The sequence below is a fragment of the Martes martes genome (genome assembly GCF_963455335.1).
Source record: "Martes martes genome assembly, chromosome: 9".
NCBI classification, from domain to species: Eukaryota; Metazoa; Chordata; class Mammalia; order Carnivora; family Mustelidae; genus Martes; species Martes martes.
In genome coordinates, this window is record NC_137896.1 from 43,403,758 (window position 1) to 43,425,841 (window position 22,084).

The 22,084-nt window shown below is 41.7% G+C and overlaps 1 protein-coding gene across 1 annotated transcript in view; it reads left to right on the plus strand.

Moving 5' to 3' along the window:
* Window positions 1-7,281: 7,281 nt before the first annotated feature.
* Window positions 7,282-22,084, plus strand: part of CFAP61 (cilia and flagella associated protein 61) — a gene marked incomplete at both ends in the record, with an annotated part of 286,170 nt that continues 271,367 nt past the window's right edge. The window contains 5 exons of the mRNA XM_080814415.1: window positions 7,282-7,424; window positions 15,518-15,668; window positions 19,195-19,271; window positions 20,137-20,204; window positions 20,440-20,566. Of these exons, the coding sequence (XP_080670541.1) occupies window positions 7,282-7,424; window positions 15,518-15,668; window positions 19,195-19,271; window positions 20,137-20,204; window positions 20,440-20,566 (566 nt within the window). The remainder of the gene's footprint in view (window positions 7,425-15,517; window positions 15,669-19,194; window positions 19,272-20,136; window positions 20,205-20,439; window positions 20,567-22,084) is intronic.

Below are 22,084 nucleotides of genomic sequence, written 5' to 3' on the forward strand. Positions count from 1 at the left end.
GTCCTCCTCGGATCGCCGTATCTCGGAGTTGCAGGTGAGGTCGGGTAGCGCTGCCCCGCCCGAGAGGGACGCGGGGACGGGGTCCAGGGCATCAGGGGCTCATCCCCAGGTCAGTCTTTGGAACTAGGAGGACCTGCGTGGACAGGTGGGTCGGTTGAACTGTGGCGCCGGGGAAGGGGAGTAGGAACAAAGCTCGGATCCGGAGGCTCGCGGACGGGGGAAGAGAAGCAGGGCAGAAACTACCTTTCCCAGCATGCTAAGGGCGGAGCTGCTGCGTCCCTAGGTGTCCTGACGACGCGTTGCATTCTGGGCTTTTTAATCTCTGCGGTCTTCCTTTCTGGACAGTTGTGCACAAATAAACTCTTAAGGCTTTTTATTAAAAATAACTGAAGGTATTTTAAAGCCAGATAATAGAAGAAAGTGTAAAGAAAATATCAGAGCACTAGCAAATAAGCCATCCTTGTGGTCAGGTAAACAGATGTTTAAATATTCTCTGAATGTGCCTTAATTACGTAAATTCTGTTAGCCCCGATGTCCTTAGTTATGAGACCAAAATAATAGTATCTATTTCATCAGCATAAAAGAGAAAATCTATGTGAAGTGCTCCATAAATGTGAGCTGGTGTAATTCTTGGCCTGTCTTCAAAACAAAAGTTATTTATATGCAAGCAAATGGTTAAGCGAATTAAAAAAAAAAAAAAAGACTTTTTAAAATGGTACTTTTAGGCTCACAGAGAAGTTGAATGAAGGTGCAGAGAATTCCTGTTTCTCACGCCTGTCATTCCCCTTTCCCCAATATTTCTCACATTTATTATAGATGGTGAACCTACAGTAAAACATTATCACCCAAAGTTCACAAGTTAACATTAGCGTTCACTCTTGCTGTTACACATTCTGTGGAATTTAATGACCTGTATCTACCACCAAAGTATGGTAAAGAATGGTTTCACTCTCGGAAAATTCCTCTGTGCTCCACCTATTTATTCCTCTTTCCCCTTTTGCCTCCTGCAACCACTGGTTTTTAAAACTTGTCTGATAGTTTTACCTCTTCCAGAATGTTGTATCATTGGCGTCATATAGTGTGTAGGTTTTTCAGGTTGGTTTCTTTCACTTGTAGTATGCATTTAAGATTCCTCCATGTCTTCTTGGCGTGAAAGCTCATTGGTTAAGAAATGACAGTTGCAAGTTTCTTGGTGTTTAGAAGAAAAAATATTTATAAATATGCTCTGTGTATTTTATGCATTTAGAAAAATCACTTCTATCTCTGTGAACAGTGCTTTTGGGAAAACTTTAACTGAAGTCATTTGCAACCAGTGTAGAAACATTTGTCATAGCTCTCTACTACCAACTTTATTATTTAAATATTTGTAAGTCATCTCACTTTTCAAATTTTAAATAACTTGAATGAGATTTTATATCACCGAAATAAAATCACCTAATAAAATAAATAAATACCTATTAAAATAAAAAGATGCTTCCGTTATGTGATGTCCTTTAAGCTTGTAACTATGCATAACTGATTTAACAAAGTTTAATGTTAATCATCTTTAGCCGCCTTCCAGAGATGCAAACACTTTGAATGTTTTATTTCTAGTTGTCCTCCTTCCATCTTAACAAGTTCTTATTGTCTGGTAATTCAATGCTGTTTTTGTTTTTAAGCAAAAGTTATCATCATCATTTTTTTTTGTTTGTTTTGCGATCAGTGCTTTTTTAGACACACCTGTTTGTTTACTTCTTTTTCTTCAGCATTTTATCTTATATTTCACTCTCTTCTGATTTTAATTTTAATTTTCCAGATTTACACCTTTTAGGAGTTCTTTTAGCCACATTCTTTGAGTGGTAATTTCTTTCCATCTTTGTAGTGAATTGTCTTTTTTAAGCTTTCATCTTTTAGTGATTGTTTAGCTAGGCATAGAATTCTGGGTTAATGGCTGTTTTTACCTTTACTGTTCTCATGATTGGGAAACTATAGCACAGAGGTCAAATTCAGCCCATAGGCTATTTTTGTAGAGCACATAAGCTAAGAATTTCTTTTAAAATATTTTTAAACAACTGAAAAAATCCAAAGAGTATTTCAGGACACACTAAAATATATAAATATTAAACTTAAAATATAAAGGTCAAATTTCAAGTGTCCATGAGTAGAATTTTTTAAATGATTTTATTTATTTGAGAGAGAGAGAGCAAGAGCCGGTGCGCAAGTCGGGGGAAGGGCAGAGGGAGAAGCAGACTTCCCTTTGAGCCTGGAGCCCGACTTGGGCTCAATCCCAGCACCCCGAGATCATGACCTGAGCTGAAGTCAGATGCTTAACCAACTGAGCCACCCAGGTTCCCCTAGAATTTTATCAGAATACAATTATGCTCATTTGTGTTCATAACATTTCTGGCTGTTATGCTGTATTAGCAGAGTTGGGTAGTTGCACAAAGAACATGAGGCTCATGAAGCCTAAAATATTTATCATCTGGCCATTTACAGAGGGAGTTTGCCAATCCCTGTATTACTGGCTCCTATTGTTGCTGATGTGAAATATACTTTTAGTCTAATTCTTATTCTGTCATAGGCACTTTGTCTTTTATCTGGTTGCTTTCAGGCTTTCTGTTATTAGCATTTCTTAATTTCACTACTATATATTTAGGATTTATTCTTATTTTTTATCTTTATTTACTTTCATTTTCCTGCTCTTGAGGATTCAGGTCTTTCATCATTTCAAAAAAAATCATTAGCCATTATTTTCAAACAAGATTTTATTGTTTTTGAAATTACTATAAGACATAGGTATTCTTTCTATTCTGTCTTACGTGTCTCTTAACTGCTTCCTATATTTTCTTTCTATTTTTGTGTGCTTCTTTCTAGAAAACTTCTTCATGGCTGCCTTCCCAGTTCATTAATTCTTTTTAATTGTGTCTAATGTGTTTTTAACCCATCCAGTTAAAGTTTAATAATCATATTTTACATTTTTAAAGTTTTTGTTCTTTTTCATAATTACCTGTTTTCATGGCTTTTCTCTTTCTCTGTTTCTAATAATTGTAAACATACTTATTTCATCATCTCTTTCGCAGTCTATTATCTGAAATTTTGGGGAAATGCACAATATATGGGTAGTGTGGGTTGGGATGCATACCTAATTGGGCTAGGATTTGTACTCCTCACAAGTAGCTTTGTTTTCTACCCAGAGCTATCAGTAGAGAAAGCTGCTTGGCCACTTCCAGGGGCTGGTAGGTTCAGTTCTTTTAGTCTCCTCATTTATCAAGAGGTTCACTCCTCCAAAGTCCATGTTGGACACATGGCTTTGGTTTCAGTTCTTGGTTTTGCATGAGGTCCCTGCTCTCCCCACGGAGGGTGCAAACTCTTGTCCTGAGGGCCTGCATCACATTTGATCACTCCCTGAGCCACTGCACACAAAGTCATTGCCTGGGTGGGGGAATTTCCCTTTGCTTGTTCTTTTGTTTCCTCTTTTCCCCAAAGCTCAACTCTTTAATTATGCTTTCTTATTTTATTTTATTCAAAATTTATATGTATTTGTAGCATTAGCCTACAACATCATGTTTCACAAACAGGATGTCTCCTTCCAGTTCTGCTTTTAAATTAAAACCAAAACCAGGAATGACAACATTTATGGCTAGCTTTGACAAGAATGTAGACATTACTAATGTCCATTTCTACCCAAAGTAGGTAAAGGATATTTGCAAATATGAAAATTTATTGTCTCTGCTAATGCCATATCTTTGTAGCAGGCACCAAATTTCACATTCACAGAGACTGTGGAAATTAGTAGAGTATTTAATTGCTCAGATGATAGTCAGCCAGGTTCCGATTAGCCTCCTTTGAAATAATACTGTCATTTTATTGCTTGGTATTGCTTCTCCCTGATTTGGAGTGAGAAGGCCTTCAGGGGAGACATCCTCCAGTGGATTATCTCCCTCCTGGGTCACCGTGCCCAGCCAGCATGTATTGTGTTTCCCCTAACATAGAAGGTACTGTCCAAAAGCCCAAAAGAGATAGGACTTCAGTTGAGAAATCATACGAACATTTCAGATGAAAAAATTCTGAGTGTGGGTAGTAGTGACGATTGCATAGTGATATGAATGTACTTAATGCCATTGAACCATACACTTAAAATGGTAAAAATGGCAAATTTTATGTTATTTGTATTTTGCCACAATAAAAAAAGTCATGACCTCAGCCTTATATGTAAAGTTTTTTGTTTTTCACACTGAGAAGGTATTTTGCATTGAGAAGGTATAATGAAGAATGCATTGCTGTATTTTAAAATGCTTTTAAAAATTAAATGTTAAGAAAGATTAACTTTAGAATTAGAACTTGGAATCAGCTCATATTGCAGCTGGGCTGTATAAAGCCATCTTAGGAAGGACATGCCATCAGGTCATCAGAACTGACGGCCACTTTACTAAGGCTATGTTCATTTATTCAAGAAAGAATGTGTTTACTGCAAAGGGAATTGATTGGTCCTTCGTTGTCAACAATGTAGAGACACTCAGGAAATTGTGAAGGTGCCATCTAAGCATTTGCTGTCTCTGGTTTCCTTGGCTTGGCATCTCTGCAGTAGATGAAGTTCCCCTAGACCTCAGGAACTTTGTGTGACTTCTTCATGTCCACTGTTTTGAATCCTGAGAATGACCATGCTCAACAGTAATAACATTAATGATGATATGGCCAATATTCACTGAGCACATGTCAAACACTGCTTTTAGTGTTTTGCGTGTGACAACTCCTTTTTAAGCCTTTTACAGTATGCCTATGATCTCTAATTTGCAGATGAGAAAACTGAGGCAGAGAGTTAAATAACTTGCTCAAGGTTACACAGCTACTAAGGGCTAGAAACTGGGTCTCATCCCCAGTACTCTGATTCCACAGCCCGTGTTCTTGGCCATGGCCCTGTGTAATAAACCCTCTGACAGCCGAGTTTTCATAACCATGCAGTTAGTTCTTCTGTAAAGAGAGTGCATGGATGGCTTTTGCCACGGCAGGTGTGGTGGTCAAGCCCGCTTAAAGAAATGTTTGCTTATCTACATCTCCAGAATGTGAAGTAAATTTTAAGCCACCATTTCCGATTTGGGAGATGTTATTATAAATAGCAAGGTTTTCTTCCTTTGCAGAATGTAAAGATCTGAGTTCACATTTTCACAAGACAACATGAGGCTGGAGTTGAGAGTACATGCACTCCCCAGTTCACCTCAGTTCCCCTGAAAACACCTAGGCTGTGGGGCAGTGGCCCCATAGCTCACCTTGTTTTATCAAAGGAGAGGAAGTCAGGCTTATATCAGTCTACATGACTTGTTTGTTAACTGTCTGAGCTGCAGAAACATCTGGACTGTCTGACTGTTAACCTTCCCACTGTAAATGAAAAATTGGCGTGCTGGGCTCCTCTTTTCAGTTTCTGTGAGCTTGGACAATGCAGGGCATCTGCAAGAGCTGGGTCTGCTCGGCAGGCGCTAATGGAGGCCTGCGGAAATGGAGGGTGGTGTGAATTCACCAAGGAGAAGGCCACCAGGTGAGGATTCTTGGCTGCCACCTCCCATCTTTCTAAGTCTCCCTGCATGACCCTTGCACCTCGCACCCTTAACATCCCAGTGTGGATGGTTAAGAGCAGTCAAACCACAGTTAAAGTGAACACCAGTGGACTGGGAGGATAGGGCACCCTTACCCACAGAGGCAGCCCACAGGCTACTTTAACGGGGGAGAGACAGGGGATTGGACTAGAAGGCCATGCCCAGGCTTCAGTTTCTGACCAAATATGGGTGTCCTGAGGCAAGTCACTTCACTTCATGGACCTCAGTTTGCTCATCTGATGAAGGAAGACCTTGGTCCAGTGCTGTCTCAGACCCCTGTGGTGCTCAAGTTCTTTGGTACTTTGGCACATTGGAAATTATGCAAGGATGCATCTAAACAACAATGATAAAAACAAAAAGCCAAATGATAGAATATTGTGTTTTGAAAGAAAACCATATGCACAATATAATTCCACTTATGTGATACTCAAAATTTAGCAAAGTTCATCTATGTGATAGAAGTCAGAATTGTTGTTACCTTCAAAGGGGTGAGTGAACTGGGGGCTGCCATGAGACAGTGTTCCAGGGTGCTGGAAATGGTCCATATTGTTCCTAGGGTCAATGCAGTGGTGAGTATTAATGTGCTTGTTTCAGGTATATGGGCTAATACATAATAAAATGATTATCCCGAAGATGGAGAGGAGAAGTGAGTTGGGGGAAGTTGGAGGGGGAAATGAACCATGAGAGACTGTGGACTCTGAGAAACAAACTGAGGGTTTTGGAGGGAAGGGGGTGGGAGGTTGGGTGAGCCTGGTGGTGGGTATTATGGAGGGCACGTATTGCATGGAGCACTAGGTGCGGTGCATAAACAATGAATTCTGGAACACTGAAAAGAAATTTAAAAAATAAATAAAAATTAAAAAAAATGATTATCCCGAGGAAAAAGGAAAGGAGGAAAAAGAAGGGAATGGAGGGACACACAGAGGGAGGAGGAAAACAGACACACACATATATTAAGACATTAAGAGAGAGATTGAAATCCGTCTGTGGCCTGCTGTTCCTGTCAGCAGCATTCCCCAAAGTGTCTTTCTGGAACATTAGATTCTCCACTGTCGCTGTCATTGGAAATTCTCCTCAGTAAGGGTGTGGGAAAGGCTGGGTTATACAAAGAGGAGGCACTTTATTTGGAACTTCTCAAGGACTTTAATGGGCATGGTGGCCCCTCAGGAAGGCCATCATAAACGGCATTTCCTACACTTAATTGACCGCAGTAATTTCTTTTTTCTTTTTTGTCTCAGAACGTCTCTCAGGACTGTTGCTTTTCAGGGCTCCAGTCTGGGGAACTCTATTTGGGACATGGGTAGAAGCTGCCAGTATTTCCCCTATAACTCTTGACCACATGCCATGGTGGCCAATTAAATAAAAAGGATTCTGAATCAGTAAATAACTCCTTTCAATGTTTTTCAATCCTATTGTTAGAATATTAAAGCAGCTTTGTTGGGAACAAAGAGTACAGTTGCAGAAATTTCTAGATGGGCCACTTCTCAGAAACATCATTCTCCTGGAGAGAAACATGTGGCTAGTTTGTGATGACCGTCGTCACAGCCGACCCCCAGGGGAACATGTGTACCACCAGCACTCAATACCATGTTCACTCTGACCATACGGAAATTGAATTAATGTCTGACTTTGTAAGTACTGTAACCAGACAGGCTTGTCATCTCAGATTAATGGTGGACTGTTTCCTCTCTTTTTGGGACAGGATAAAAAAATGTCAGTGCTCACTTCTCCAAGAGGAAAGGTAGAAGTGGTTCATTGCCGAAGAACAGAATCACAGGATATTTATTGTATCAAAAACCTCATTAGAAAATTTACCCAGAAGCTGTTTGGGAGGCTTAATATCATCTATCTTCTGTAAGTATGTAGCTAAGTAAGCCAAGAATGTTTATCAACTTTTTTTTTAATTGAGAAAATAACTTCACTTTCTTTGGGAGTATGATGTCTAGTCTCAGAACTTCTAGAACTTCTAGAATTGCTTCTTGATGCCAGCAGCCTTCAGGACTTTGAGCACAGTGAAGCACACAGTCTTGCTCAAGGGCTAGCACTCACCCACTGCGACTGTGTCGCCGATCTGGAAATCCTGTGTTCACCTGAAGCAGGAGTACAGGTCCACAGATCTGTTCTTGTGGCATTTCTCCAAGCAGTTGTACATTTGGATGTCGTGGAGGTAGTCCCAGCTAATGACAGTGGTTCTGTGTATCTTCATCTTGGTCATGACACCAGACAGAATCCACCTTCGGATGGAGACATAATCAGTAAAGAGGCATTTCTTGTCAATATAGGTGCCCTCTGTGGCCTCCTTAGGCATCCTGAAGCCCAGACTGATGTCTTGGTATTATGGTGGTGGGAGTTTCTCCTTGCCGGTTTCTCCAAGCAGGACTCTCTTCTTATTTTGAAAGATGGTTGGCTACTTTTGACAGACCTCAGTCTGACCTCAGTCTGAATGTCTGCCATTTTCCTGGCCACCTGAGAAAAAGGCTTTTTATTAGTTTTATCACACACGAGGAAGGGATCCCACTCCTTATCTTATGGGGCTTTATGGTGAGGAAATGGGCAGCAAGAAAATCTGTCCTACTGAGCAGGAAATCTCCAGGAGCAACCAATCTCTAAGCCTCATAACAACTGCAAATTGAAACGGTTTTGAATTCAGGCAAATTTGAGTTCAAATCTCAGCTGCCCCACCCACTAGTAGAGTGGGGTAAGGTAATAATATCTGCTGCTAGTTTTGAGAATTTATTTTCTGTCAGGTGCTGTGCTTTATCCAGTCCATTTTGCAGTTGAGAAAATGGAGGCCTGCCCAAGGTCAAACAGTTAGTAAGTGACAAAGCCCAGACTTGCTCTTAACCATTGCTATTAAAATAGTCTTCTAAACTTCAAAATATGCACAGATTTTTTTCCCTTGGAGGTTTTTTTTGGGGGGGGGGGACACTAGGACGTATGCATTTTATAATCTGTTCCATATTATTTTTATTGAAAAAGATAAAAAGATAGCTCAGTATTTTGGGTTTTATAAAGCTTCATATTAAATATAATTGAAATGTTTAAAGTAAGGCCAGTCTAAGACGTTAAAATTTGTAGTTTCTGATGATTGCACTGATGAATGTAATGCAAATGTTCACAATTTTGTGGGAGAACAGCAGGGCAACATGTATAAAATGCTTTAAAAATGTGTATATCAATGAAATGATTCCACTTTTTTGCACTGTGGTGGGTTAAACACCGTAATGATGTACTCTGGATAGAAACATGTCCACACACACACACACACACACACACACACACACGAACACAAAAGTTAAGGACTATGCAGAGAACATTATCAACATGAAATCAGAAACTTTAAGAAAACAGCAGGAACCAGTGCCACCTATTCCTTGAGGATTTTTGCTACATTCTAGAAACCTCCAGCTTCTGTTTTGACAGCTTTGCAAAGAAGAGAAGGTAAATACTCCCTCCACCTAAGGAGGGAAGTATTAGATCCTTTTGTATAAAACTGGGTTGCTCATTGTAAGGATGAATGAGACATAAACCCACTGCTGAAGCTGGGACGGTAAGGAAAGTAGCCTTTTCAACCTCAGCATGTAATGAAGGGGGACAAAGCCTTTAAGAATTTGTAAGCATGTTTTGATTTAAGGTCCATGCTGATTATCTTTGTGGTCCCCAAAAGCTTCAAAACTTCCTAAATAATGAGTGCATTTTCAGAGGAAAACTATGTTTGCTTACCATTAGATGGAATAAAGCAAATAAAATGGAGAATTTGATTAAAAGTGGTCGCAGATTAGTAGTGTGTCCAGGAAACTGGCTGAAATAACACAAATCAGGTCTGAAGGATGGAGCTTCAACTCAGACTTCAAATAATGCACCCAGATGGAATTCTAAGCAAAATGCACTTACAGTAAAAAATCACAAATATATAAGGAAACATGCACCATTAGGGAGAACCAACAACAAAAAATATACAGCAGAATCAGGCCCTCAAAGACTTCAGATGTTAAGTCACTCAAAGAATAGAAAACAACTGTGCTTACTATGTCTACAGTGAAAAGATACATTAAAAAAAAACCATAAAAATGAATAATGAGATTTGAAAAAAAAAGTCAAATAAACTATCCAGAAATGAAAATATAGTTAAAAGCTCACTGGATGAATTAAACGTGATAACCAACACAGTTGAAGACAGAGGTAGCAAGTAGCAAACTGAAGGACCGATACCAATGAATTATCCAGAATTCAGCACAAAGAGACAGAGGCAAAAAAGTAAGAATGGAACAGTTAACAGCTACAGTTGGGTCTAATCAGACTTCTAGAAGGAGTTAACAGGAAGTAGAAGAGGCAATATTTGAAGAGATCATGGCTGACAGTTTTCCAGGATGGTTGAAAAGCACCAATTCTTAGATCTGGAAAACTCAGTGAAACCCAAACAGGATAAACTCACAGAGAAATCCCCAACTAAGCACATCATAATGAAACAGAAAAATGCCAAAGTTGGAGAAAAGATTTGGAAAATATCAAAAAGAAAAGACAACTTGCCTGCAAACAACTGAAGATTAGACTAATAATGATTTCTCACTAGCAACCATGATAGCCAGAGATTGTAGAATATCTTCAGTATTGGAGAGAAAATAGCACCAACTAAAATTGTATACCGAGGGAAACAGGTTTTCAATACCTACAGGAAAATGAATGCATTTTGAGGCCAACAAAAACTGAGTTGGTTTATCAATGAATCCTGAATAAAGGGAATTCCTCAGAATATACTGTAGGCAGAAATAATATCTCAGCTGGGAAGCCAAGGATACAAGAAAGTAAATATATGTGCAAATATGTTAATTCTAAGATAAAAAATCAAACTTGCATAAAGCATTAAGAAAAATGACTAATATAGATACTAAATATAAATAGTAATTTATAAGATATAAATAATAACAGGTAAAATACAGAACAAAAATAGAAGATAAATTGGCAGGTGCATAATTAGAATGAAAGTACTCTTAAAGTATTATCCAAGAGGAGGGTAGAATTCAAAGGTACTTCCCTTCCTTCCCAGAAACCACATGTCCAAGCCTATGTGATGGGGTAAATTATTAATTTTTATTGAAAGACATCAAGGAAGACCTAAATAAATGAAGAGGTATACACATTCTTGAATAGCAATGTTTAATAATGTAAAGAAGTCATTTCTCCTCCAGTTAAAATCCTACTAGGATTACTTGTTGAAGTTGATAATATGGGTGTGAATTTATATGGGAGAGCAAGGGGCCAGAGTAACTTGAAAGAAGAAAAATAAGGTGGGGAGATTTGCCCAACTAAAGAGTCATTATAGGTGTAGTAATCTGGACGGTGTGGTAATGGCCAAGGGATTAGAGATCCCAGAAAGAGACCCACACTTATATGAAAACTTGATGACCAAGCCAGTGGGGAAAGGATGTACCATTCAGTAAATAGTGCTGGGACAATTTGTTATCCATATGGAAAAGAGAATAAATGTAAAGACCAACCTCTTGTCAAAGAAAGAGAGAAAGAAAGAAAGAGAAGGAGGACGGGAAAAAAGAAAGAAAAAACCCAATTCTGGATTAATTTATTATGTAAATGTGAAAAACAGCTAACATTGTTGATGGAATCTCCTAGATTCCAAATTCATTTATCCAGTTTCCTGATGGATGTCACCCCTCAAATACCTAGTAGGTACTTTACACCCAGCATGATCACCACCTGCCTCTGGACTACTCTGTCTGTTCTTTGCCAATCTCGGTAATTCCAGCAGCTCCAAACTTTCACTTGCTTGGACCAAAAACCTTGGTGTCACCTTCACTCTTGCTCTTACCTCCCACACCAGCAGTGCTGTCAGCTCCACCTTCAGAACACATCCAGAACCTGGCCTCTCCTTTCCACCTCACTTCTCCTGCTGAGATGAGGTATGAGGCACCAACATTCCCACTTGAGTATTTCAACAGCCCCTCTCTAGTCTCTGCTTCCACCCTGGCATCAGCCCTTGCTGCCCGACACCCCCCTCCCACCCCCAATCCCAGCAAATTAATTATTCTCAACATAATAGCGAGAGCAACACTGTTCACACCAGCCAGATCCTGTTGTGCTCTGCTCAGAACCCTCACTGGTCTGCCACATGCCTGCCATGATCTGGTGTGGAGCCCACCCTTTTCCCTTCTGACCTCACCTCCCTTGAGCTCCACTGAGTTCCTTTATTTCTCCTGGAGCACCCCAGGCATAGGTGTGCCTCATTCTACAGTTACAGAGGCGTTTCCATCACACCTCAAATGCTGCCTTCTCCTGGAAGCGCACCTGCATGCACCTGCACGGTTCATCCTCTTCCCCCAATATTTCTTCATAGCACTTGTCACTCCAGACAGTCTGTGCATTTTAGTTTAGTTTAGTTTTTTTTTTTTTTTTTTGATTGTCCTGTCTCCTGTTACTAGAACGTCGGCTCTATAAGGGGCGGGATTTTTGCCTGTTCTCTGATGTGTGCCCAGAACCTAGAAAAAAGCTTAGCCCTTGGTCTGTATTCAACAAACGTTTATTGCATTAATGAATAAATCCTGCCTAAGCCCCAGCATCCTCATCTGTGAAATGGACAGTTATACCTAATTTACAGGATGAATGGGACAGTGAGAATAGTTTTTAAGTACAGGGCAAGGTCTACCTCCTAGGAGGTGCTCATAGCTGCTTTCCCCCTTCCCTCTGGTTTTGCCTGTAGGGGAGCAGGGACTAGGGTCAGAAAGTGGCAGGCTTTTCTATCATTTTCCTCTCTTCCTTTCTCAGCAACCAGGCAGCCATAGAATAGGATAAAGCACTGCTTTATGAGTATGATGGAATTCTCTTCCATATATATTGTTAAAAGAAATCAACAAGCCACAGAACATAGTACAAAGTGAGGCATGATTGCCTCTGAGATGGAAAAGCAAGTGGCAGGGGGCCACTGTATACCTTAATGAGTCTTGAATCTTTCCCACGCGGATAAATTTCTGGATGCAAATAAATTACAAACCCCCAGCTTGGTAGCAAATGTGCACTTGTGACTTGCCCCTCCTGGAGTGAAGTGTGTCACCATTGGCCAGAGCAGGAGGGGACATGGTTGGGCTGTGCAGGTGATCACGAGTGACCCATGAGATCATTTGTCAAGGACCCATCCTTTTAGGGGGTATTCAGAACATAGCATGGGGGGTGGGGGCGGGTTACAACTGGTGACTTCCTACAGATTTTTTTCAAAAACCTTCTGCAAATCTCAAATCCTGTACACGGTCACATACTAATTACCTGAAAGTTCTTAACAGCCTGTTGTTTCTGAAGGTGAGCTTCACATCACTGCTGGTCCTTGGCTGTCAGGGTACCTCGAATCCACACGTCTCATGTGTTTATATATTTTCTGAATTGGCAGATATGAAAAGCATAATTTTTGCCACATGGGAGTGGAGTAGTGAAAGGGTTTTTTTTTTTTAATGTTAAAATGGGATCCTAATAACTAAGAAGGCTATGACCTACCTCAGAAGCCAGCATATCTTCAGAAGTAAAAGCAAATTTACATTTTCATCAGTGTGTACCCAGCCCATACAACCTTTCATTTTTCCTGTTAGGTAACTCCCAACCCTTTGCCAGGCCAACCTTAAGGCTCAGAGATACATTTTACAAACATTTCTAAAACTGGACGTTTCTTCCCTGGTTTTATTGCATTTCGTTATATTACCTGCTGGCTCAGTCACAGATATAGGAATGAATACAACTGACCTCACCTAAAAACCCTGCTAAATTGTAGGAGAGAAAATGAGCAGATTGGGCATAGCAGATGAGTAGGGATAGGGCCAAAGGAATAGGCCACATCAAGTGCACGTGTCGCAGTGCAGGGGGCTGGGAGGGGGGAGGGAATGTGACAGGCTCTGGGAACACCCAGATCTGTGCCTTTCGTGCTGCTTAATAAAGCAGAAAATGGGGATACTGTTTCACCCAAGATTTCCATCAAGTGTAGTTAAATAAAATGAGTTTTGGCTGAACTTGGAAAATTCGCTAAACCAAATGAACAAATGAGACATTACTTTAATGAAAAGAACTCTGATTTTGCTTGCTGGAAAATATCCTTGAGTTTTAACATATTTTGTGTGAAATATATACATGTGTGTATATTTTTTTGATTTTGATTATTCCATAGAAAAATTCTAAATCCAACTTTTAAAAATAAGGCTCTCCTACCTTTTTCCTCCTCTTCCTTCTTTTCTCCTACAATGATTTTTTTTTTAATCTGTCCCATATAGGACTAATGTTAAGAGGTAATAAGAAGTGGAAATTATAGATACAAAAGGATAATGCTACAAAAGTTACTTTCTTGCACTCAGCCATTTGGAAATTGAAGTGCATTTTCCCATTGAAACAACGTTATTCATGGCTGGCTTCCCAGGCCAACCCACAAAAGCCTATTTAATCTATAATGTCTGTGTGGTATAGTACTGTGCTAATTATACTATGGAACCCAACCACCACCCTAGGTTCCCATGGATAAATGTGTTTCAAGTTCAAATTAGGATTCCAGTAACACATTTCCCTTGTTTCCCTGAGGGGATGGCAATTGCCTTGTCCCAGCTCTTGCCCACTTCCTCCTCCACCACCACCACCATCATTGCTGGGTCCTGTGCCCTGGGCATTTTCACATCTGAATTAGAGTGAGGACTATCACTGTGAAGCAGTAGGTCATGGCTCTGGGAGCCTGGGGCAGAGGAGCCCAGAGGATCAAGAGCCAGAGGGAGCCAGTGCAGTAATGGGAAGAGGGGCAGAGCTTCAGTGAATCAGAGTGGAGAGGTTGGGGGCTGCATCCTTTTGCTAATGAGCCCCCTGTGAGGATAATGTATTCTTGGGACCGGAGAGCAGTCTGCTGTCTTCTTTCCATGATAGCCAGTGCTAGGGCAGGGCCTTTGTGGCAGGTGCACCCAGAGGAGGTCCCCCATGACTGAGGAGTAGCTGAGGAGGGACAGTGGCTGTAGGTACTGAGATCAGCATGCCTAGCACAGTGTTTCCCAAAGATGTCTGTACCTTTGTTTTTTTTGGAGGAGCATTTTAATCTTTTTTCCTCCAACTTAAGACATCAGTAGATTTCACTCAGCTGAAAAAGTGAAAATGGCATCTCAATTTCTATACAAATTGTTCTCCATGCGGTAAACTATATCCTGTCTCTAAGTCAGAGCTCTTGCTGTCATGCCAGGCTGCATGGCAGGGGAGCAGTTGGGGAGGACCATCAAGATGTCCCTTTGGGACAACCACCGGAATAAGAGTTGGAAGACCTGCTTCTCCACCCTTGTCTTTTTTTAACTTGCCGGGTTGCCTTGTCTTAAACCAGACCCCTCAGGGTCTCCATTTCTGCAGCCGGATCAGGTGATAGATGTTCACATCCCGTTAGAATCCATCAGCCCAAGGACCTGGGCTTAGGGTTTGGAGAAATTGTTTAAGAGAGACTCAGAGGTGGGCCTAAACTCTCAGCTTCACTGCTTTGCATAGGTGACCAGCTCACTCCGGTTTTCTCAGGACCTGTAGCCCTGATGGTCCCATATCCAGGGAACCTTCGCAGTCTCAGGTAAGTGGGGACAGTTGGCCACTCTAACTTTACATGTTTAGGCCAACGCAGTGGAATTGGCAACGTGGGAAGTATAGGGAAAATGACAGTCAAAACAATTTCCCCAGCCAGTCTCCAAGGGAAAGGTACTGGACGCTTCACATAAATATAATACCTTTCTAACAAAATGTAATTTTCAATCAAAATTTAGTTGGTAGTCCCAGATGTCCTGAAAGATGTTGTTATCTCACAGTTGCTGCCACACTCTTCCCACCTCTTCCAAAGGTTGTGCAGTGGCTGGTAGACTTTGGTAGCCGAAGGAGGGGGAAAAAATGACACCTTGTCCTCTCCCTTTTGGTAATCTTAGTCATGTGTGCAGTTTTAATCCTTTCTACAGGGAAAAGGCAAACCTTGCTGTTACCCTCTACAATGACAAGGAGGAGATCATGGCCCAGGCTACCTTCGTGGACTATCCCAACTGGAATGTCTCCAATCAGGACAGCTGGGTATCCGTGTTCCGGGAGCTTGACAGTGAAATCCCATGCACAGTAAGCAATTACACACAGTTCTTATTAGAACAGCCTTAATTTTGAGGGGAAGTCCTATGTTTGCACATATGTCTTTCCAGTGTTGAGACTGAGCAGTGCAAGACTCACAATAGAAAGTGACATCATGATAGTTAGAAACAAAGTTAGCTGGTGGGGAAGAAGAGTGAGTCTAAGAGCAAGAGACCAGAGAGGATACAGAAGGGAAGGTCATAGCCAGATCAGTCATCTGGTGGCAAGGCCTCGCTCTCCTCTGCTGGTGAAGACTAAGGGGGAGCAGGGGATTAGCGGGAGTGTCAGATGTGTGCTTCTCAAGTCTTCACGCTGTGCCCCCAGGATCAATGTTCAAAGTGTTTTTTTTTTAATTGTTTTTTTTAACTGAAGTATATTTGATGCACAATGTTTTATTAGTTTCAGGTGTACAACAGTGATCGGACAGCTGTATGTGTTATGCTATGCTCACCCAAGGGTAACCATTGACTGTATTCCCTATGCGGTACCTTTCAGCCCTGTGACTTATTCATTCCATAACTAGAACTGCACTTCCCACTCCCTTTCACCCATTTTGCCTCCCGCCCTCCCTCCCTTCTAGCAACCACCAGTTTGTTCTCTGTGTTTATGGGTCTGTTTCTGGTTTGGTTTTTTTTTTTTTCATCTATTTGTTCATTTGTGTTTTAGATTCTACATATGAGTGAAATCATTTGGTATTTTTCTTTGCCTGACTTATTTCACTTAGCTTAATTCCTTCTAGGTCCATCTATCTTGTCACAAATAGCAAGATTTCATTTTTTATGGCTGAGTAATATTCCATTGTACATGTATATATGTGCATGCATGTGTGTGTATGTATGTATGTATGTATACCACAGCTTCTTTACCCATCCGTCAGTGGACACTTAGGCTCAGTGTCGGAAGCCTTTGTTATATTGGGAGGGCACCTGCCTTTACACCATTGCTCTCGTAACAGTGATAATAGAGCCTCAGATTCCTGTTGCACTCTGTAATTTTCAAGGTGCCCTGGTGGACTCTGGCTCATTTGATGTTTTCTAGCTGTGGGCACTTTACAATCTGTTGGCAACCTGACTTGGTAGCTGGTGCTGAGTCTGAGCTTTCTCTGACCTCAGCCTGCCAGAGCCAGGACTGCATATGACCCCAGTCCTGTGGAGAGCTAGAGGCTATGACCAGGGGTAGCATGCTTGTCTGTCAGTGGAATCCAAGAGTGTGTCCCCAGAACCCTAGGGAATGCTGATGGCGTGAATGAGTGAGTTCACCTCCCCATATACACTTGTATGTGCACACACACACACACACACATGCCCACGTGTGCCTCTTCACGTCATCCGGCATTTATTCAGCTAAATAATGTGTTCCCTTTGTCCTTTGCTTCTCCTCTTCCTCACCACTCTATACATCCAGTTATCATTTTTAGAAAAATTATCTTAAACTTGGAAATAGGCCAAAAAGGTGCTTTTGGTCCAATGCTTGTATCTTTGATCAATTATCTGTTGACCAGGCTATGGTACAGTTCTACAGGAACAGTGATTAACTTTGTAGATTTTTGTCCATGCGAGATGTAAATAATTTCTGTCTGGTGGAAGAGATCCTCTCAGAAGTTATGGTTGGTGGCCTTGCAGGACATTAACTCTTTTGTTTCTAGCCCAGCAATCTTATTCTAGCATTCCCTCATTAAAATACCTAAGGTAGCCAGCAACTCAGGTGCTGCAAATTGTTTCTGTCATCCCACTGATCGAATCCTTAATAGACGGGTTGACTAAATCTCTGACATGTGCTTATTTGGATGTTTGTGTTAGGACCACGATTTTACCTTTTCAAACATCCTAAATCAACACCCTTATTCATAAATTCTTTCCTCTTTGGTTCCTTTGTTCATTCTCTTAAGGTTGTTTCTCTTTGAACGTATTTTAAACTCCTTCAGCAGTGCAGAGCTCTGCCATCCTTATGGTGGCCATCAGCCATGTATAGCTATTGTGTACTTGAAGTGCGCCAGTCTGAATTAAGTTGTGCTGTAAGTGTAATAAAATAGACACTGAGCTTCAAATATTTAGTAGGAAAAAAGAGTGTAGAATGTATCACAATTCTTTGTCAAAATGATAATTTAAGTATGTTAGGTTAAATGAAATATATTAAAGATGAATTTTACGTATCTATCTTTCTTCTTTTTTTATACATCCACTAGGAAATTACATATGCAGCTTCTGTTTGTGGCTCAAGTTATTTTGTTACTGGACAGCATTGGTATAAAGCCTCAAAGCTTAATGTCTTACTTAGCCTAGGGGTATTTGCAACTGAAGTAATGCTTTTTATAGTAAAGCTGAAGAGTAAATGTTGAATTATTATATTTTTGATGGAAGAGAGAATTTGGAAGATAAATCAGCCAAATCATAAACTGTGTACTCCTAGGACTAGTCCTGTTCAGAATCTGAAGCATGTGTTAAGTCAGGTGGTCATGGGGTAAGCCGGTAACACACGGGAGGGCTCACAGCGGTGTTGTGGCTATTGCTATCGCAATGATAGGGTTTCTCTTGTTTGCCTGAACCAAACTCATGATTCTTCTCTTGCCATTTTATGTTTGATAAACACCCCTTCTGAGTATTCCTAAGGTATGCATTATCCAACAGGAGGGGCACACAGCTGTGCAGGTGGTAACCCAAGGCCGCCTAAAAAAATTGCTCAGAAGACGAGAAATACAGAAAGCACTCCTGTTGTCCTGATCTAGGTGCAAGCAGCACCCTCACCAGTTAACCCCCTCACATTTGCATCAGCTCTGAAATTGGAAGATTTGTCCATAAACACTGGGGTACCGAGTTGAGCGGACCCATGGCTGGATGTACAGAATAACTGCTCATTATTGAGGCCACTTTAAATGTCTTCAGAAGTAGGGGACAAAGCTCTTTAAAAACTCAAATATTTAACCTGAAGTCCAGTTCTAATCTTGCTACTTTGAGTTTCCAGCTCTCAGGTTTTCTGGATCCCAAGAGTAATATTTGATTCTGACTCTGGGAATGTTGAACAAAACAAGCCATTGGATTCATAACGTGGCATCTGCCTTCCATCCTTCAAATTCATAAGAGAATCTTTCTCTTGTGTCACTTGAATAGAGCAGCAGCTGCTGACTCAAGAGCCCCTGGGAATGGGTGATTGTCTTTCACTTGGCATAGACACCCCCGAGGACAAGACTACTGAGTTAATAATCGATTTCACTCCCCTGCAGGCACTTCCCTGCCCCGAGCCCCATTCGTGAGGGCAGGACGAAGGGCTGGATGCATTGGACTTATTTACAATCCCCGTTTCCTTGAATAATTCTAAGCCACGAGGACAGAAGGCAGCAAATGGAGTCAGTGAGATAGCTTGAACGCTGCCCGAGTGTCTCATCACTATACACATAAAATCTCACCCCCAAAACCAGGCAGTTCCAAGCCTGTGGCTACCCCCAAATTGTCCCCCCGGCCACCCCCGAGGCGGCCCGAATGCTGACTCAGCCTTTAATCCTGTTCTCTTTCTTGTGCAGCCTCTGAACACGTTGTTCCTGCACCTCTTTGTGGCCGTGGACGAGTACTCTGTTGGCTGCTGCAGAGAGATTATTCAGTGAGTGGCTGCGGTCTTGCAGAGGAGGACGTCAGTGGGGCTGGCCAACACACCGCAGACAAGACCCGCTAATGCCAAAATGACAGGAAAGAGACTGTGTGCCTCGTTTTAAAATATTTTCAAAGGACATGAGATCCTTTGAGGTGTTTAATTTGCTTGTAACCCATGGCTGTATTGAAGCCTCTATGTCGAACAGCAGTGCTGTTTCTGGAAGAAAACCATAGACATTTCTTTGAGTCAACACTCCCTTTGACACACATCTTTCAGGATCATCCCTGAGGCGAACAGGTAGTACAGTCATTTAAAAAAAAAAATGGATTTGTGGGGAGGGAGAGTAAAGTATCACCAGTTTGGATGTTTCTAAAAATAGTTCTCCTCCATCTTATCTTTAGAAACGTTTATTAACCTGACAGACTGCGGAAGCATCCTGAATAATCTGGCGTGGCGAAACATGATCCGTCAGGCTACCCGGTGATGGTGCTGGGTCTCTGACAGCCTGCACCGACATTTGGGGGTGGTGGCCTCCGCTTTCAAGTCACTTTGTAATGTCACACCAGACCATCCAGATGCCAGGTCAAAGGTTAATGTCAGCAGAAATCTGGTGTGCCACATGCACGTGGCACTCTTTCTTTAGTCTACCTCCGTAAAACAGACAAAAAAGAGGCCGGTTGGAATTTAAGGATGCATAGAGAAGGAAGAGAAATTACCTTGAAGGTGTTCTTGCCTTTGCAGGCAAGGAGCAGAGGGCCCCAGGTGGACTGATGAACAGCTGATGTTTTTAGGGAAGGCCTGTGTCTCACACGGTGCCAGCTAGTAGAATTGCTTTGTTCCTAACACCTGTGCCGCCCTCTCTTCCCCTTGCCAGGAGCGTGTTTAAGGCAGTGCCGGAGCTGCATTTCATATTCCTCATTGTGCCGTCCTATATGAGCCTAGGTAAGGTCTATGCACCACCTCCTGTCCCCAGTCGCCAATGTGGGAAACTCATGCTGAAAGTGGCGCTCTGGGGGAACAGCAATAAGCTGGGTCCTCAGGCCCTAAATGTATCATGTGCCTATTTGATCGTAAAACAATTAAAATACCACTTAGCACAGAAGTTACATTTTGTTCTGAAGTCCAAAAGTTATCCCTTGGTAAAATGAGGCCATGTTTCTTTGTCTGCATGACTTAGGCTCAACTCTCATAACCGTGTTTGAGCAAGTGGGGAACATTCCAAGTCTGACATACGATGAGGACTTCGCTGTGCATATATGTCACAGGCAGAAGCATTACCCCCAGCTGCACATCCGCAGGGCCAGGTAAGCCTGGAGCAGCGCCTTTTCTGACCTCAGGTTAACCTGGACACTTACCGTACAAAGAGTCGCTAAGTTGCCAATTCTTATGTGAGTGTGTGTAGCTTGGATTAAATTATTTTATGATGCCTATCACTTCCTTTGGAGATGTTTACAGTTGCCTTTGCTGACATAATTTACAGGACTAAATATCTGATGAGACTCATTTGGTACTGTGTGGCTGGCAAAGTTGCACATTTACTACCGAAGGGGTTCCTGAAAACACACACTCCTCGGTCCCACACTGGGTGAAGTAACTTTCAAATATACTTAAAAATAAATCTGCCCGTTTAGTTTTCCCAGTAAAGCCCACCTGTTTTCTGAGATTGACCCCAAAGAGGAGTTTTGGAAGTTGAAGGTCTTTACTGTCAGTGGGCCCAAAGACATGCCCTGAAGTTTAGCAGCCTTAAGGAGATGGCTCTGGCACATTCTATTTTCCAAAAATGGCTGCAACACCATCTTCCATCCCACAAGCTGTCCTACAAGGTGATCTTGGGAGACCATTGTGCTGGAGAGGCTGTGTGTTGGCCCTGGGGTCGACAGCCCCAGCGTGGCTCCCACTGACAGTCTGCATAGACCGCCAGCCATGTGCATGAGCCATTGTGGATGTACAAGAACAACCCCTCCATATCTGGAGCCCAGCTAACATGTGACTGTAGCCATAGGAGAGACCCCAAGCAAGGACTGACCAGTTGAGTCCTCCCAGATTTCTGACTCACAAAATTGTGACCAAAATAAAAGGGCTTTTTTGAAATAAAAGTGCATATGAAATCATTTTACAAGGGTGATTGCTTGACTTTATCAGTGAAGAATAAATTATGTTTTACTGGGTCAACTGTTGCCATGAATGCTGGATTTCTTTAGAAAGTATTAAATTTTTAAGAAGTGAGAGCCTACTCTTTGCCAGTCATGTGGTATTACGGCATAATTGTTAAGAATTTGCAATAGCGGCATGAGATATAGATTCTGGTCTTGATTCGGCTACTGACCAAATGGGCTAACTTAAAAAAGGAACTTGGCCTCTTCAGGCCTCAGTTTTCTCCCGGTCCGTGGGTATTGGGGCATTGTCTACTGCATGGGATCATCTAAGTAGTTAGAACAAGTACTTAGCACACTTCCAGTCACATGTAAGTGCTCAAGGAAATGAAATATTATTAATATTAAGTTAAATAGGGGTGCCTGGTTGGCTCAGTTGGTTAGTGTCTGCCTTTGGCTCAGGTCATGATCCCAGTGTCCTGGATTGAGCCCTGCATCAGGCTCCCTGCTCAGCGTGAATCCTGCTTCTCGGTATCCACCCCCCCACCTCTCTCTTTCAAATAAATAAATAAAACCTTTAAAAAATATTAAATAGGGAAGACAGACCCAGCTACAATAAACTTTAATGCTGGGTTGCTTGGAAAAGGAAAGGACAGAGAAGGAGAAAGACAGCTTCATACAGAACCTCTGTGGCCCACCCCCATCCCCAGATCTAAATACTCATCAATA